The following is an 18,433-nucleotide window of genomic DNA, read 5'->3' on the forward strand; positions in this document are numbered from 1 at the left end:
TTTTCAAGAGGAGTCGAGACAAAAGGGAAGAACTAGAATGATAAAGGAATGGTGTCGTAATTGAATCAAACAAACACAAGTTGTAAGGGATTTTTGAAAGAAATTTGCAACCAAGATCTGGCATTTGCCCCTCACTCAAAATAGCATGATTCCAACCTCCTCAACGTCTGATGCTTAGGGTATAACTTGAGAATTGGATGAAAAGAGGGAGACAAACTGCTCAGAGTTCTTTTTGTCTATGCTCAACAATCAGTTTCAGAACAAGAAGATGGATAGCCGTATAATGCATTAATGCCTTCTCACGGATATCACCTGGTTTTAAGATGCCGTAGCTGTGGACTTTCTTTATGAGGTTGCTCAAAAACTCGATGATTTGATCTGTCTGGGCTACTAGTGGCTTGTTCTTGGAATCCGTTATTCTGTAGAGGAATGTGTGTCTCTTTCATGTGTTTTGGAGACCCTTTCTCTTCCTCAGATTCACTGCTGCTTTCTGAGCTTGAGGAACTTGAGCTTGGTTCTTGTATATGTTGCTGCTGTTGTTGTTGTTGCTGTTGTTGTTGCTGCTGCTGCTGTTGTCTAACATCTGTAGCAGCAGAAAGTACTGTCTGGTTATTACTGTCTGAATGGTTATTTTCTCCTTCGGGTTTTCTAGTACCATTTTTCTTCGCGCTTAAACTTGGTTCCTTAAATGTCACAACTGGCTTTCTTCTACGAGAACCATTAGCATTTGTTGGTGAAGATCTCCTACTACTTCCATGTTTTGAAGATTTATATCCAGCATCAGATTGCATGCTGCTGTCAGTACTTCGGGCTGAGTGCAAACTGTAATTAGCAATTGAATCTATTGATCTTTCTGGATCTTCAAGCTCTGTGGTTTCAGCATCATCATAATTGGTATTGCCTCCTCCACTGTCTGAGTCTGATGTGTAAATGCTGTGTTCCTCTAAAGTATCAAAGCTCTGTCCTCTCCCTGAATATAGACTACTACAGTCTTTCTCTCCCAGTTCAACTTTTTGATAACTTCCTCCATTCCGCAGATCAGAACCACTTTGGGTACTCTCACTATCATCATACCGTAAACTGTCATCTGATTGGGACGGTTTATTCTTTTTGGTCTCAATTTCATAGAGCATCTTCTGCTCTGATGGAGGGGCATTTTCTGGTGGGGCTGAAGCAGGAGCAGTACTTGGTTGAGGTATCGCCAGGAAACTGAGAGCAGCAACAACATCACCAATCAAGGGCCGGACAGATGATTCTTCTTGAAGGCACATTGCACAAATTCCAACTGCTTGGTTTAGACTTGTCAGTGGAAAATTGTTATTTAGCCGTGGGTCTGCCAAATCCGGAAATCTTTTAGGATCCCTAAATATTGGTTGTGCCTGGTGATACAGTTACAAATAAATCAGGTGAGGATAATTCTAGTCACTGTTGTCACCCTAAATCAGAGTGATAAAATAAAGCTTACCCATGTAACTAGATTTTGCTCATCATTTGGTCTAGTAGTGTCAATGGCTTTTCGTCCAGTGAGAAGCTCTAAAAATACAACTCCAAAGCTATATATGTCAGATTTGAGAGTAAGCTCACCACCACTTGAATACTCAGGTGCAGAGTAACCGTAAGTTCCCATTACCCTTGATGTTGGGTTTACCTTACCTCCACCTGCTCCAAGCTTGGCAAGACCAAAGTCAGACAGTTTTGGTTCATAGTTTTCATTTAATAGAATATTTGACGGTTTTAGGTCACGGTATATGATAGGGGGATTGGCCTTGTCATGCAAATATTCGAGTCCATTGGCTGCACCCAAAGCTATTTTCATCCTGGTGAACCAATCCAGCGGTTTCTTGTCAGGATCATCACCTGCAAGTTGCAGAAGTTACAAAGCATTAAGTTGTGAAAGATGTTTGCATCATACGAAGTATTAAAAGCAAAGAAGAAGAGTAACAGCAACAGCTATTATAAATCCTGCAGCTTCTGCTTATATATTAAAATGATGCAGAAGGCAGGAAAAACATGTAGAAGTGAAGATAGGATACTGATTAACCACTAGAAGGATGCAAAGTTAATTTACCAAACAATAGATTCTCCAGAGATCCCATCTGCAGATATTCATACACCAGAAGCCTCTGATCTCCGTCAGCACAGTAGCCAATGAGACTGACCAAATTCGTGTGTTGGATCAGACTGAGCATCAGGACCTCAACTAGAAACTCCTTATTTCCTTGCATTCCATTTCTGTCTAGCTGCTTTACAGCAACAACCTACAGAAGCCAACCATTAAATTGAGGTCAACAATCGACTAGATAAGAAAACAAATCCAGCAAAGAAAGGGAATTCAGGACACCGGTTAGTGATTACCTGGCCAGAAGACTGAAGCTTCCCTTTGAATACTCTTCCAAATCCACCTTCACCTAAAAGACATTCCTGCCGGAAATTTTTTGTTGCCATGGCCAGCTCCCGGAAGGTAAAAGTTTTTGCTACAATAAGATATGCAAGGAAATTTATCATTAATTTTGCTGCAGCGAAAAAATGAGGGAGTTTAGTTTCAAGTAATGATTCTAGCTGAGAAATTACCTAACATTGATATAACCACAGATTATACATTAAAGGATATTTCTGGTTATTTACACGTTTGAGGAGCACAAATCTAGACATAGTACATTACAGCACTAGAAACTACAGCTTTGAAGCAGTGAAAATTTGCCTAGGATATAATATGTCAGATATACTGATAAGATGAAGCCATGCTTCATATTTAGCAGAACCAACCTTAGAAACCCTTCAATGTCATAAGCCAACCTTCCACTAAAAGGATGTTAGATTCTCATGGGGCGTAGTTAATCAAGTCATCAAGCTATTTACTGACCTCAAATCCTCTTAATCACCCAACATATAGCTACAAAACCAACATTAAGCTAAGTTTCTACTATGAAATAGTCTGTTTTGTCATCTACCCTGAAACATAATTGTATGGATATCGCCTAATCCCCTCTAGCTCTTCCAAAAGAATCTCTAACACAGAATTTCATAAACAATAAAGCAAATATATGAACAAATGTCCTGAACAGAGGAATCATGTCAAACAATCACTACAAGAGGAAGGAAAGAAAGGATACCTTTTGACGAAGAAGCAACTGCCTCTTTGGGTTCAATATGAGCAAGACTTTCTTTCTTAAGAGGAGGTGGTGGAGGATCAGTGGATTCTTCGTCGTCGTCCTTGTTGAAGCACGGTAGGCAATTCATGTCGATCACTCAGACCCCTGATCCCCGTTTTCGTCGTCAAAATTGATGATTTTTCTATAATCTCTAGAGAGAAAGGAAAAATCCCAGAATCCCAACAACTCAGATTCATCCAAAAACAACCAAGTCCCTCCAAATATTCATCATCTGATTCTAAACATCATTCATCTCAATAACAAATGAAATCACAGCCCAAAATTCAAATCATGTCTAAACAAAAATCACAATAATTCAATTTGTTCAGATGAATGTAGGTAGATCAACGAAGGGCCTCCGACGGCGAATGGGCAAAGAAGGAACTCAATCAAGCAATCAAAACCAATGAAGAAAGGAAGAAAGACTTTGACAAAATTTGTTGGGGTGTAAAAAGTCCCGAATTTTGGGATGATGAAAAACTTTGTTTATTTTTTTTTCTTGGGAAATTTTTTTAGGAAATAATCCTCAGAAAAATAAGGAAGATATGGGTGGAGTATGGTGGTTAGACATGCATGCACGCTCTAATTGTCCCTATTATGTAAATTAGTTTCAATATTATATGAATTATAATAATTGTATGAAACCAAGCCGTTGAAATTCAAAATTCTGGTATGTTTTGTTAACTCCCTCCCACTCTTTTTCCCAACAAACCACCTCTAACCAAGTCACCCCACTCTTAATTCTTGAGGAGTTGTCTTCTATTTGTTATTTACACGGTTACACCTGATAGGTAATCATGTCATTTTGTAAAAATCGGCCTATAGTTGGATTTAAACCTGTAATTATAGGTTGAAAAGAGCGGGTTTTTTGAGTCACTAGGGTGTTTTGTGTGTTGCTAGTTGGAATTTTAGGGTGTAATTGTTGTCTTGATGTGCGGCAATGTGGGTTTTTTTTTTTTTTTTTTAATACGTAATGAGTTTGAAAAGGAATTTATGTTCAGGTACTTGTTACATATGCGTCTAAATTAGTATTGAGCATGGTTATTGTTTTAAAAAATTGATAATAATGTTTTTGGTAAGGGAAAAAAATAAAGTGTATTCTATTGATTTCCCAATTATCATGCCCTTCTCCTAAGCTAATTGTCCGATTATCTAAAGTGATTTCTTAAGTGGTCTCTTGATTTTCTTATGTGATCTTTCTTTTCTTAACTGATATTTCTTTTTGAGTGATCTTTCTTCTTTATTGAAAACTTTCTTAAGTGGTATCTCTCTCAATGTTGCTCTAGCATTTAGTAACTCCTTTTCCTAAGCAAATTTCTTTTTGGGTTTTAGACTTTTACCACAAAAAAAAATCACAAAATTGTTTTTTATTACCAAAAATTTTAAAAGTTTTATTTTACCACAAAAAAAATTTCGAAAAATTGTTTTTTTTATCACCTACCGTCAAGAAAACCGTTAAATTTAACGGTTTAAAAAAATTATTCGATTTTCGTGCGCAAAACATGTTGTTCATAGGTTTAGGGGGGCATTTTGGCTCTTTGAGTCCAATTTGAGGTTAGAATTGACAAAAAATTGATCGGAAATGTCTCATTTTACGTATTTCACGCAAATCAAGGTATTTTTAAACACGTAAAATGAAGCATTTTCGATCATTTTTTGTCAATTCTGACCTCAAATTGGATCCAAAGGCTCAAAATGCCCCATAAAACCCCTAAAGACCATGTGTTTGGCATGAAAATCGAAGAATTTTAAAAATTCCGTTAGGTTCTTGATGGCAGGTGGTAAAAAAATAATTTTTTAATTCTTTTTTTGTGGTAAAATAAAACTTTTAAAATTTTTGATAGTAAAAAACAATTTTTTGATTTTTTTTTTGTGGTAAAAGTCAAAAAATCCTTCCTTTTTTTAAGTGGTCTTTCTTAAGTTGTTTCTTCTTTTTTTATGTTAAGTGGCCTTTCTTAAGTGGTCTATCTCAATGATCTTTCGTAAGTGGCTTCTGTCTCTCTAGTGTATTAATAGGTCGCTTCATAAGCTATAAGTGGTTTTTTCTTAGTGGTCTCTCTCTCTCTCTCTCTCTCTCTCTCTCTCTCTCTCTCTCTCTCTCTCTCTCATTTTAGAAAGCCTTTTACTAAGCTAATTGTGTTTTCCTAAGCTAATTGCCATAATTTTTAAGTGATCTTTCTTAAGTGGCCCCTCTCTCGCTCTTTCACTTCTAAGCTAATTGCCTTGATTTTTGTATGTGATCTTTCTTAATTGGTTTCTCATCCCTTCAAAGTCAATTGACCCTATTTTCATAAATGATTTCTCTTAAGTGGTTGCTTTCTTTTTTCTCTCTCTCTCTTAAATTAAGATAATTGTCTTGATTTTGTTAAGTGATCTTTTTTACATGGTCTCTTTTTCTCTCGCATTTTATGAAGCCTTTTTCCTAAGCTAATTTCGTTTTCATAAGCTAATCGCCCTAACTTTCTTAGGTGATGGATCTTTCTTAAGTGGTCTCTCTCACTAATGGTTTCTTTCTTTCCATCCCCTAAACTAATTGCCCTAAGTTTCTATCCTAAAGTAATTGCTAAGTTATCTTTCTTTTCTTTATTGGTCTTTCTTCTTGAGTGATTTTTCTTTTTAAGTGGTGTCTCTTTCTTTTTAGCATTTTAGTAACTCTTTTTCCTAAGCTAATTTTTCTTATTTTCATAAGTAATCTTTCAAGTGGTTTCCCTCTTTTAGTTAAGTGATATTTCTAAAGTGTTCTCTCTCAAATGATTTTTCTTAAATGGTCTCTCTCTCTCAAGTGATCTTTCGTAATTTATCTCCCTCATCTCTAGTAGGTCGCTTCCTTGCCCTGATTTTAGTTTCTTAAGTGGTTTTTCCTTAGTGGTCTCTTTCTCTCTCTCTCATTTTAGTTAACCCTTTTTCTAAGCTAATTGTTTTTTCTTAAGCTAATTGCCTCATTTTTCTTAAGTGATCTTTCTTATAAGTGGCCCCTCTCCCTCTCTCTTCTAAGCTAATTGCCTCGATTTTTGTATGTGATCTTTCTTAATTGGTCTCTTACCTCTCTAAAGCCAATTGACCTTATTTTCATAAATGATTTTTCTTAAGTGACTTCTTTCTCCTTTTCTCTCTTAAGATAATTGCCTTAATTTTCTTAAGTACTCTTTTGTGTGGTCTCTTTTTCTCTCGCATTTTAGTAAGCCTTTTTCGTGAGATAATTACGTTTTCATAAGCTAATCGTCCTAATTTTCTTAGGTGATGAATCTTTTTTAAGTTGTCTCTCTCACTCATGGTTTCTTTCTCTCCTTCTGCTAAGTTAATTGCCCTAAGTTTCTCTCCTAAACTAATTGTCCTTAATTGCCCTAAGTTTCTCCTAAACTAATTGCCCTGATTTTCTTAAGCTATCATTCTTTTTTTAGTGATCTTTCTTCTTGAGTGATCTTTTTTTTTTTTTTTGAGTGATATTTCCTCAGTGGTCTCTCTTTCTTTTTAGCATTTTAGTAACTTTTTTCCTAAGTTAATTTTACTTATTTTCATAAATGATTTTTGTAAAGTGGTCTCACTTGTTTTGTTAAAGGATTTTTCTTAATTGGTTTCTCTCAAATAATATTTCTTAAATGTTATCTCTCTTTCTTTCTATTTCTCTTTCTCGCTCTCTCTCATGTGTTATTTTGTAATTGATCTCTCTCTCAAATGATCTTTTTTCAAAATTTAATTTAAGAAAATGTAATTAGCTTAATTGGTCCAATAAACCTTTTCTTCAGCTAATTACTCTTATTTTCTTAAGGGATATTTCTCTTTGATTATTTTCTTAAGGGATATTTCTCTCTAATAATAGTAATAATCACGGAATCCCATGCCACAAATGGATATTTAACTCAAAGTTCTATAACAATAACTTCCAAATAAAACAATTAATAAAGAACACAAAATTACCACAAGATTACAAATATATAAGCTTGTAATAAAACATTTCCTTTTTTTCAATGTAATTTTACATGATCACTTTAATACTATCGCTTCTAAAAAATTAATACTTCAAAAGATACTTTGTATCAATATACATGGAAAATGGAGTGAAGCTTGTTAAAGAGCATGACACAATGCAAGGAGCTGATTGACGAGCCTTGTCAAGAATTCTCCTACATTATTTGTCGCACTCTCTCCAAACCACATGGTCAGGAAACTTCTAAGCATGACTTCTTCCTTTTTTGAGCTTAACCTGAAATGCAACCCCAAAAACCAAAAAAGAACTACAATGTCAATAGTATCGAGGTAATTTTTATATCTTGTAGTAAAAATTTCTCATCTATTTTTTCCTTTCTATAACAAATTAAATTATTTCAAGCAAGTAAAAACAAATATTCACATATATTACATTTCAATCCTTGAATTTTAACTCCCAAGTCAGTACTCACCTCAAGTTCATTGCATTATTGTATTTGTTTCTCCAGTTGCTCCTAGGATTCCTTGATCTCTTTCAAGAGCTTTATCCTGAAGTGACGGCTCATGTCCTCTAGCATGCAGCAGCAAGCTCCTGCTTGGCATACAGATATTGATCTCGATATATCTTCCCTTCATCTTCTAAAATGATATAAACAGACAGAAGCAAAAAATGATATTCTCTCTCTACTGATCACAAGAATGCCGTAAAAAGGAAGAAAGGTTTAAGAAATCAGTTACTAAATTTTCCCCTAGCCACATGATTCTAGAATTATAAAAGAAAAAACCAAGTTAACATATGCTATACTGCTTATTTCAGCATGGTAGATAGACAGCACCGTAAAAAGGAAGGAAGGTTGAAGGAAAAATTGTACTTGGCAATTCTGTATTACATTTCAGCATATGAAGTACATCCTTTTCTTCTTTATTGACTAAGATCATATAGCACTGTCATTCTTTAATTCTTCCAGTGTTCCCTTCAAGTAAGATGAAATTTATCCATGTAGCTATGCTGCAAGCTCAAGCTTAAACTACCATCCTACTTCTGTTGATCACTTGATCTACTATAATCCTAAAGCCAACAGCTTATCCACAATTCTACAGCAGAAACCACAACTAAAACTACACAATGTGAACACCGCTATTAGTGCCCCTTGATGACTATAACCAATGGCAAAGTTTAAAACGACAATGTTATTTGATGTTCACTGTTCAAATAAATAAAAAAGTAGTAGTGAGCCAATGATGAAATCTTTACGTATATATGCTATTGAGAACTCAAATGACCTGCTTGAACAAATCGTACAGAGAAGTGGCCTAAATCAGCATCCATTGCTTCAGCTTTTGTAATCACATAGCTCACTTATTGCTGAAAAATTGGACATCGAGCTTGAGGTGAACCTGGAGGCCAATGACACTATCTTCCACTACCAAACAGTCTTTCATGGACACACCTAGCTTCAACAACATTTGGGAATTGGGACCCAAAAGTATTACTTTGCATATGATTGCTGGAGCGATATATGAAAATAGCCAAGAAAATGCAATTAGTATATTTGTGCTAAATTGATATGGCTTAGTAGAAGCAAAGATAGATTGATGGACCATTTACTTACTTTGACATCATCATCTGCAATACAGAAAATTAATATATGAGACCCTAAGAAAGAAATGGGTTAACATGACTATCAGTTTATAATCCTACACATTACATCTCAAAATCATCAATTTGTAATCTAAATTGATATTAAAAAAATGTAACAAGTACAAACCCACAAGAAAGGGAAGTATATTCATCACATGGGCATAAGTTAAACTAATACCATCATAATGAATAATAATGTTAAAATAGTACTTATGAACTCCTAATATCCTCAACTAACTCAGCATTCAACAAAACCGGACCTTTATTATATAGATTATAATTAAGTGTTGATAATTCTTTCAACTTTCTGTAAATTAAGAGATATAAGAGCAAAAGCTAATAAGGACAACTTAAGAAGATAATCCCTCAATGTTAAATCAAAAATCTTCAACATTTAATAGAATTTTGCAAATTAATAGAGCATGATTCGTCTAATTAATGAGTATCTAAGTTCATCCAACTGTCAAAATTTCACAAACAAGGCATCTCAAACATTTAGTGAGCTAAAAGGTAATAAACACTGCTTTTAGCCTTTTATACGTGTACAAGAACCACCCCCTACCCTTCCTTTAGCTTCTCAGTTTCGTTGACACAAAGTAAATGCACTTTGCTTTCCATGAAATCATGAGTTGTGTTAAGAGAATGTACAACACTACAACATAAAGTTAGAGGAAACAAAATGCAATAAAATGAGTGCAAAAAAAAACTTACACTAGCTCTCCATCTGTAAGTAATAATACCATCATAATGTTAAAATAGTACTTATGAACTCCTAATATCCTAGACTGACTCAGCATTTAACAAAACCGGACCTTTAATATATAGATTATTAGCCAAAACACCGTGAATTCGCTGATTCTTTTGGAATAATGGATTAATATTATATAAAACCTAATTGAAATTAATGGGTTTTCATGATTATGCAAAATACTAACCACAGATTGTGGGGTTAAAACCACCCTCCCAGCCTTAAATTACTTTTCTCAACAAAATCTGAGTTAGGTGAAGTTTTTTCAGTCGTGTGAAGCTAATGAAAACTGGACATTTTCGCTAATCTACCCCTAATCAAAATCGAAGAAAGGGGTTTTACAGACTACTTGTATACCAAATCAATTGAACTAAAAACAAAATTAAAACAAAAAAAAAATTGAAGAAAGAGGAGTTACAGTTTCATCAACAAAGTTAAAAATTAAAACAAACAAAAACTAATCAAAAAAAACAAAATTAAAAAAAGAAAAAGAATCGCACTACTGAAGCAAGTGGACGGCGGCATCGCGGCTTGGTAGAGTGGACAGTGTTGCATGATTATGTAAAAATTAAACTATAATCCATTTAGTTTTTAACCTTCTCCTTTTGCTTTCCTCCTTTACTCCACTTCTGCAATTTTGACCCAAAAAAAAAAAAGAAAAGTAAATTCCTTTCTATGAATCTCAAATTATTGAATTGAAAAATATGGGAGATGAAAAAATTAAAATTTCACCGTTAATTCTTCTGCTTTCCGCCCCGAGATTTAGCTTGTTTTGATGAAGGAATACCCTTAGTATCCTTTTCTAGAGCCTAAAAATTAATCGAAAAAAAAAAAACCAGAAAATTAAAATAAAGCATAGGAAGTATAACACTGAAAATCAAAGGACAAAGAACTACTCGAAATTTACGTGAAATATTACTCCGTTAAATGTTCTCCACTTCTGCTCTCGCTTTCTCTCATCTCGCTCTCTCTCTCTAGAAATGATGGTATTATTACTTACAGATGGAGAGCTACTGTAAGATTTTCACAAAAAATGGGTGCCGTGGGCCGGAGTTGTGGGCCGTACCGTGAACAACTTGTGGGCCATAGGCCGTGCCGTAAACAAAAAATTGAAAATCCGGTACGGACACGACACGGGCATGACGGGCGGCATGACACGCCGGTACAACCCATTCTTCAAATAAAACTTATTTAATTAATAAATAAATAAGTTTATTTATTTATATAAACTTATTTAATTAAGTTTATATAAATCGATTAATTTATATAAACTTATTTAATTATTTATAACACAATAAATCGATTTTATTTTTATTTTTTTTATATATACATATAAATAAATAAAAAGTTACAGGCTGACCCGCAACCCGGCACCGCACGGTCCGCCAGGCACGTGGGCTGGGGTGTGCCAAAATTTGGCATGGCACGGCACAGCCTGGCACAAGCCCCACCCAGGCACGGCCAGCGACGGCCCAGCACGGCACAATGCCCACCTTTAAGCAGAACAGAGGACTGAGGAGAGAGAGATTGAAAAGTGAGGAGAGAGAAAAATAGGCAAGTATAAAAGGTGATCAAACACGTGTCGCTGCACATGCAAATAAAGTGAAGGACAAAATAGGGCAGACACTGTAGATAAGAAAATCAAAGGCAAATGCTAGGGGTAATTTCGGCATGACACTGTTCATAAGGAATTTAGAAATTTTAGAGCAGCTCTTATTTGTGCTCCATCGCTTTTATAGGTTAAGGATTTTTTATTGAGTTGAAAATTTAACCAAAAATATTAGTATAAGACTCCACGGAGTCAATAAAAATTTTGGGTTAGGCTAAATCAACATATTAGCTAATCTTGTTAGCTCTACACATAAATTGCTAAAATAGTTAGTATATTCACACAACATTATTGTGTGATATATCATACAATCATTTAGGCTTTTGCAATAAAAAGTAAGGTTTGTTTTTTTCAATTTTGCAATGATCCAGTCATGTAAAACAAACAAAGTATAACAAATTGCGAAAGCTAATGCAAGCTATAAAATCCGGTTCAATAATTTCCTTTTGATCAATTGAGTTTGTAGCATATCATAAGTCACGATCCCCTCGCCCAACCCAATAGGTTAGTGTGAGCTATCCATGTTGTTGTGCTGGCACACTCTGCGAGCACAACACCTTTAGATGTACCATTAGGCTTTAGTCCTTTATGGGTAGTTTTTTGTATATATTATTTAGCTTTTAATAGATGAATAAGCCAATAACCAAATTTCCTTGGCTTAAAATCATTCAAGTATATACGAACCATATTGTGTATATACACAAGTTTGAGATCTAGACATTTTCAATTTGGAAGACTCAAACATTAAAGATTTAGAGTTCACAACTCTGACTTGGCCTTCGATCCATATAATTGAATTGAATGAAAAAGACTTTTAGAGAAGATATACAACATATTCTATAAGAGTAGTAAAAAATAGAATTGATTTAACAATCTGATCAATACCTCAACTTCATTCCCAAATCTCAGATTAGTCACCCAAACAATTTCACGGTACAACTAGTTGTAACATGGACGGATATGATAATAAAGTTTTGTTTTTTTTTTTTTTTTGTTTTTTTTTGACAAAGACATAATAATAAAGTTGTGTTCAAAGAAAAGCAATAAGAGAACATTTTTAATACTTCCGTTAAATGTTATGTGCAAGTTTGGAATATTTTACATCTCATAAATAAAAATATCCAGAGATGCACATAATATATAACGAAGTAATATTTCACGTAATTATGTTTTATTGATAGAGATACTCCTACCCTTCAAAAAAAAAAAATAGAAATACTCTTACTCCGTATAATTTTTTATTTGGGTCAAGTGACATATTAAGAGGTTAAAAATATTACTGTAAAAAAACTTAAATGACTCATGTCTTTTATTTTTTTTATTTTTTGACAGGTAAACGACTCCCTCATGTCATTTGACTCATTTCACACAATACGAAAGTCTCAAAATATTTTTTACCCAGTATTTTTTTCAAAAAAAAAAGTAGTCCCAAAATAAGTCATTTTTGATATTTTGATGTTGATGTTGATGTTGATGACCCCAAATTGTTTCTTAAATTTGTTAGACAACAATCCAAATTAGGGTTTACTAATGTTGAAATCCCCCTCTCTCATTTTGAGCATATGAAATTGATTCGCCCACTTCCTGGTATTATCGATTTCAATATGCTTTTTTCATCCATTTGTAAGATTAAACCCAACCCACCTTTCTCCACTGTCATTTCTCTATACAGACAGCTCCATTTCTTAGGTGTCCCTTGTTTCTTATACCATTAAGCTTGGTTATCAACCTGATATTGTCACCTTTACTACTCTCATCAATGGCTTCGTTCACTCTAATCAACTGGACAAAGCCGTTCAAATGTTGGATAAAGTTGTCAAGCTTGGCTACCAACCCACATTAGTCACCTATGGTTCTATGTTCAAAGGTCTCTGTAGGTCCGGTGATAATGCCGGTGCTCTCAAACTCCTTCGAAATATGGAGTCTTACGGACATTTTATGCCTGATGTTGTCATTTATACCACCATCATTGATAGTCTCTGTAAAGACCAGTTATTACCTCAGGCTCTCCGCCTTTTCAAGGAGATGAAAGTCAAGGGAATTTCCCCTGATGTTGTCACCTTTACTACCTTAATTCGAGGTTTGTGCACTTTGGGGCAACAGAAAGAGGCTCAACAAATGCTGACCGAGATGTTGAGGAACAACATTACTCCTAATGTTGAGACCTACAACATGTTGATTGATATGTTTTGTAAAGATGGCAAGGTTGGTGAAGCACGGGACATTTTTGAATACATGACTCAGATAGGTTTGGTTCCCGATATCATCACTTACAGTGCTCTGTTAGACGGGTATTGTTTACGTGGTGAGATGGGTGAGGCAGAAAAGCTTATGGATTTGATAGTTGATAATGGCTGCAAACCTAATGTAGTTACTTACAACAGCTTAATCAATGGCTATTGCAAGTCTAAAAAGATTGACAAAGCTCTTGGTCTGCTCCAAGAGATGCATTCTAACGGATTAATCCCTGATGTTATCACGTACAGCACTCTTATAGATGCCTTGTGCAAAGACAATCAGCTCAAGCTTGCACACCAGTTTTTCAAGGAAATGCAAGCTCATGGACTAAAGCCAAATATAATCACTTGGAGCTCATTGCTTGACGGCATGTGTAAGAATGGACAAATAGATGAGGCAATTGCAACAATAAAAGTAATGGAGACTACTGGAGTGGCCCCTAATACTGTTACATACAGGATCCTAATGGATGGTTTGTGTGAAGCTAATCGCCTTAGAGAAGCGGTGGACATCTTCTCCATTCTTACAACTAAAGGGCTGCATGATGTGCGTGCTTACACCATAATAATAAAAGGGTTTTGTAAAGAAGGGTTGCTAGCTAAAGCTGATGAACTGTTGAAGAATATGGAGGACAATGGATGCTTTCCAAATGAATGTACCTTCAATACAATTATTAGAGGATTTATAGATGGAAAGGATGTCAGGAGAGCTTTAGAGCTTGTCAGCTTAATGAGAATCAAGAAGTTTGCTGCTGATAATCACACAATATCATCATTTGTGGGCTTACTCACTGATTCACAAATTGGTGATGCAGACAGGGAATTGCTGAAAAAGTTTATTGAAAACTGAGCAAGGGACAATTAGGAGCAAAGGTGGAAGGAGCAATGACGAAAGCATATATGATCAGATGTGATAGAGATGTGTAAACAGGTATCATGAGTAATTTGTGAATCAGTAAGTCGTATATTTAATGTTTAACTTTTGATTGATGATTGTAGGAAAAAAAAACAATCAGTAAGTCGTACGACACTCTTATAGATGCCTTGTGCAAAGACAATCAGCTCAGGCTTGCACACCAGTTTTCCAAGGAAATGGAAGCTCACGGACTAAAACCAGATTTAATCACTTGGAATTCATTGCTTGATGGCATGTGCAAGAATGCACAAATTACCGAGGCACTTGCAACGATGAAGGAAATGGGGAATACTGGAGTGGTCCCTGATATTATTACATACAATATCCTGATGGATAGTTTGTGTGAAGCTAATCACCTTAGAGAAGCGGTGGACATCTTTTCCTTTCTCACAACTAAAGGGTTGCATGATGTGTGTGCTTATAACGTAAGAATATGATGTGTGTGCTTATAACGTAATGATGTGTGAGCGATGGTTAAAGCGGAGGTGGAAGGAGCAATGACTTAAGCATATATGTTCAGCTGTGAAAGAGGTGTAAAAACTGATATTGTGACTCTTGAATCAGCAAGTGGATTGATGATTGTTGGAAAAAACCTTATTATCTGTGATTTGTAACATTTGTGTTTACTTCTTTTTGGGCTTGCTTTTACTTGAATGGTGCTCATAGAAGCAGATGTGGATTGATCTATTGTATCATGCGTGTGTTTACTTGCTATCTGTCAGTGAGTTCCATTTGTTTTCTTATTAGCCTTTTGATATTATTGGAGCCAAGGCTCAAGTTTAGCTATATCTTACTATGAGCCATGATACAACCATGGCAGGTACTAGGTTCAAGAACAAGGCAGTTAAGGTCAATAACACCAGTCGTGTCAACTTTGCTGAGGGTATAATTTTACTATTTTACATAAGTAGGGTAATACCGTAATATACAATGAAATTATTGTAACATGGACGGACATGAAATCAAACACTAGAATCTGAAATATAATTTATTCACGAATGCAAGGATACAATACAGGCACCTTATTAACAGAGGACAAACGTTTATACAAAACAAATACAGATCAAGTTCAAGATAAACAGGTTTAGAAACTTTCATTTGAAGAACAAAGTTTTACATTGAGTAATCCCAACAACCAAAGGCAGCGGTAATCAAGAGATTTAAGGCAATATCATTTGATATACATTAGATAAGTTACAACTTCGAATTTTCGAAACATTTCTTAAAAGTTTATTTTCCTATGACAACTTCTTCCCATCAATTTCTACATGAAACCATCAGGGATCATTTCTGCAAATGTGGAAAACATGCACCAATGTCGTGTTTTGGGTGCTTATTTTCAGCATGTTCACGGCATTTCACCTCTGTAGTAGTACACATAAATGTCTGCATGCATACCTTGCACTGCATTCACCACTCAAATGTTAAGATCAACAGATATACATTCCAAGAAGGCTCAATATATACTTTTAAAACATAACATCTACAAAGTATCAATGAAGTCGTATCTAAAACAATGACACTGCAATATGACTACAACAACTCCCAAACGTCTACAGAAACACCATCAGCTTCCCTCTGGCGTCAGCAGTTCTCAATGATAAAAATAAATAAATAAAGGAATAAAAAGCTAAGTATTGATTCAATAACAGCAAGGATGCATATCCAATATGCAGAATGCCTTTCAAGACATGATCAGCACAATTTGTATTCAGCATAACAAACTCATTTACACAAACCATTCTCATGTTTGCAAAGCGCAGGAAACACTGCCAAATTTGTGGTGTTCTCCGACATTATTAAGGAAAAGTATATTACGCAGCAAAAACAGCGTAATCCTTGCAAATAGAGTTACCGTAAAACATGACCTTTTTAAATAGAAACTTTGAGCTCATTGTTTCAAGACATGTTCAGCACAATTTGTATTCAGCATAAACGCCTCTTCCTCTCAATACATAGCCAAATCTTAAGGACACATGCAGTATAACTGATGGAAGTTTAACCTTGCATGAGGTAATTAGGTAAGCATAAAAACTTATGTAACAGCTGCTTGCTAGCCTAGGCTAATCAATTCATATCTTCCTCTTTGTTCAGACGAATGGTAAATGTCCTCTCATAAAGAAATGCTGTGCCAAGAACCCAAGATAACAAATTTTGGAGGTAATCATGGGAAATGATAAAAGGTTGAAGGCACACATTAGCAGTATGCATATCCAAAGATAAGCCTAATTTCATACTACAAGTCTACAACCGAGCAAAAACATCATAGCCCCACCCCACCATCCTTCTCAAAACAACAGGCCAACAGCAATGCAACAGCACAAAGCAACTTCAATAGGCAGCTTGAAGATGGATAAATCAGCTTGTTAGTGGAGAAGCATCACTAGACTATGGTTGGTTATCTAATAAATGCATAATGCTTCTATTAGTTTCACTTACTTCCGAAGTTTTTAGCTAATAAATGGCTCCGGCGTATTTAATTATTTATGATAAAGGTTCTGGTGATATTTTGGCAGAATATGACATTTACAAGAACTTAAGGGATTAGCACCACGAGACTCTTCACATCAAACTTTGGGCTTTAGTCCATATGGGTGTTGGCCAACAGGGGCTGGTGATAATTGATTCACTTTTTAATTATCTCCCCATCGCTTGATTGAAGTAGTGGCATATTTAGAAATTTTCTCATAATACGGCGTCAACTTTTTTGGATATCGAAATTTTATATGAGACTGCTAACTGACAAAGGTTGCAAAAATTATCATGACAAAGTTTATAAACCCTTTAAAAATAGACCATATAGAGCAAAAAAATATCATCAAAGTTGGTAAAAATGATTAGTGAGAGTAAATTTTCACATCAAATTCAATAATGTGAGTGTGTGTGAGCGCTCTCACATAATTATTTATCCAAGCCTAATGAGTAATGACCAAGCTACATCGCAATAAACAGCAAGATTAGTATTGGACCATACTATATCTTGGAATAAAATTTTATTTAGAGCACATTTACATAAAGAGTGATCAAATAGTTGAAATCATACACAACTCCAACCTGCTGAACACAAAGGATCAATTCAACAATTACAGGTAAAATCAGTATCACAAATTCACAATGATTCATAAATCGAAATTAATTCAGCTTAATTGTAGCATCATTAACCAAAATTAATCAAACAAATAAATAAAAATCAACTGCAAAATCAACATACCTGGATACTCATAGCCTTTTTGTTTGAATCTAATTGGCTTCCTGCACCAAATCAACCGCAAATTTAATCAAACCTCAATTTTTATTTTATTTTTTTCAGATAAATTATCCTAGAACAATAATTTTGAATCATTAATCAAAAAAAAAAAAAAAAAAAAAAAACCTTTGGAAGGCTTATTCTTCTCCAAATTTTTCTCGCGAGCAGTCTTGGATTTTTGAGCGTTGCCTCCCCCCATTTTTGTGAGAAATCGGTGAAAGCAAAACCCTAATTTGCGCAAATTTTGCAGAGAGAAGAAATAATGAAGGAGGTCACCCAAGTTTTAGAACAAAAGAACGCGGTTGGTGGGACCGCTATCTCTCCTGTGATCCACTTTGTTTTTATTATATTTTTTTTTTTAACTTGTTAATTTTACATATTGACTCAACCAAATAGTATGGGGTTGTGCCCACTTGCTAATTAGGGTAAGGGGCCAAACAATTTTCAAATACTGCGTGTCCATGGCCATATTATAACATTTTCGCAATAGCTAACACATTTTAATTGACACAAAGTTAAATAAAAAGTTCAAGTTAATTGATTCTATTAAACTGTTTATGGTGAAGAGTGTACTATAATTTCATAATTTTATACTCATAGAAAATATGTCGGTGTGAGGAGGGAATGCAGAGACGAAGCCAAAAGGACTTTTAAATTTACTCTTGGCCTCTACAGTAATCTGTATATGAACTAAAGATCTCAGGATTAAAGTATAACGTAGCATCTAGCATGGCAATACTCCCCTTTATATATATAGTATATGTATGTTTATAATTTTTAAAAGAAAATAGATAAAATTGTTGGATATTTATTTTAAAAAATATTTTTTATATTAATGAAGAATTACGTATCTGATGTAAAGTTGTATTGTATGATTATTAGATTGTATATTTGGATAATTGTAACTTTTCATTGGTAATTGTTAATGTTGATAATTGTATTATTTCATTATTAA

The 18,433-nt window shown here is 34.7% G+C and overlaps 2 protein-coding genes, 1 long non-coding RNA gene and 1 pseudogene across 6 annotated transcripts; 1 reads left to right on the forward strand and 3 right to left on the reverse strand.

Moving 5' to 3' along the window:
• Nucleotides 1–230: 230 nt before the first annotated feature.
• Nucleotides 231–3,240, reverse strand: LOC145574440 (putative serine/threonine-protein kinase PBL25). Its single transcript, XM_081632227.1, has 6 exons — nt 3,114–3,240; nt 2,356–2,474; nt 2,069–2,258; nt 1,466–1,857; nt 562–1,379; nt 231–510 (listed from the first exon to the last, which is right to left on the reverse strand). Exons 1-6 carry the CDS (start codon nt 3,238–3,240, stop codon nt 309–311), a joined length of 1,848 nt encoding a protein of 615 aa, XP_081488353.1. The 3' UTR covers nt 231–308.
• Nucleotides 3,241–7,086: 3,846 nt separating this feature from the next.
• LOC145574456 (uncharacterized) lies at nt 7,087–10,514 on the reverse strand. Of its 4 annotated transcripts, none has more exons than XR_014098078.1 (5): nt 10,377–10,514; nt 10,202–10,278; nt 9,970–10,098; nt 7,553–8,587; nt 7,087–7,356 (listed from the first exon to the last, which is right to left on the reverse strand). It is a non-coding gene; the product is annotated as an uncharacterized LOC145574456 (long non-coding RNA). The 4 variants fall into 4 exon arrangements; XR_014098079.1 differs by having other exon boundaries at nt 7,553–7,718; nt 8,364–10,098; XR_014098080.1 differs by having other exon boundaries at nt 7,553–7,718; nt 8,335–10,098.
• LOC145574441 (uncharacterized) lies at nt 9,138–14,165 on the forward strand (annotated as a pseudogene).
• Nucleotides 14,166–15,201: 1,036 nt separating this feature from the next.
• LOC145574455 (uncharacterized protein At2g23090-like) lies at nt 15,202–17,761 on the reverse strand. The gene is made up of 3 exons (XM_081632241.1): nt 17,605–17,761; nt 17,443–17,483; nt 15,202–15,635 (listed from the first exon to the last, which is right to left on the reverse strand). The coding sequence occupies exons 1-3, from the start codon at nt 17,675–17,677 to the stop codon at nt 15,516–15,518; spliced, it is 234 nt and encodes a 77-aa protein (XP_081488367.1). The 5' UTR covers nt 17,678–17,761; the 3' UTR covers nt 15,202–15,515.
• Nucleotides 17,762–18,433: the final 672 nt, after the last annotated feature.

Source organism: Chenopodium album, chromosome 13 (assembly GCF_948465745.1).
Source record: "Chenopodium album chromosome 13, dcCheAlbu1.1, whole genome shotgun sequence".
Classification (NCBI taxonomy): domain Eukaryota; kingdom Viridiplantae; phylum Streptophyta; class Magnoliopsida; order Caryophyllales; family Amaranthaceae; genus Chenopodium; species Chenopodium album.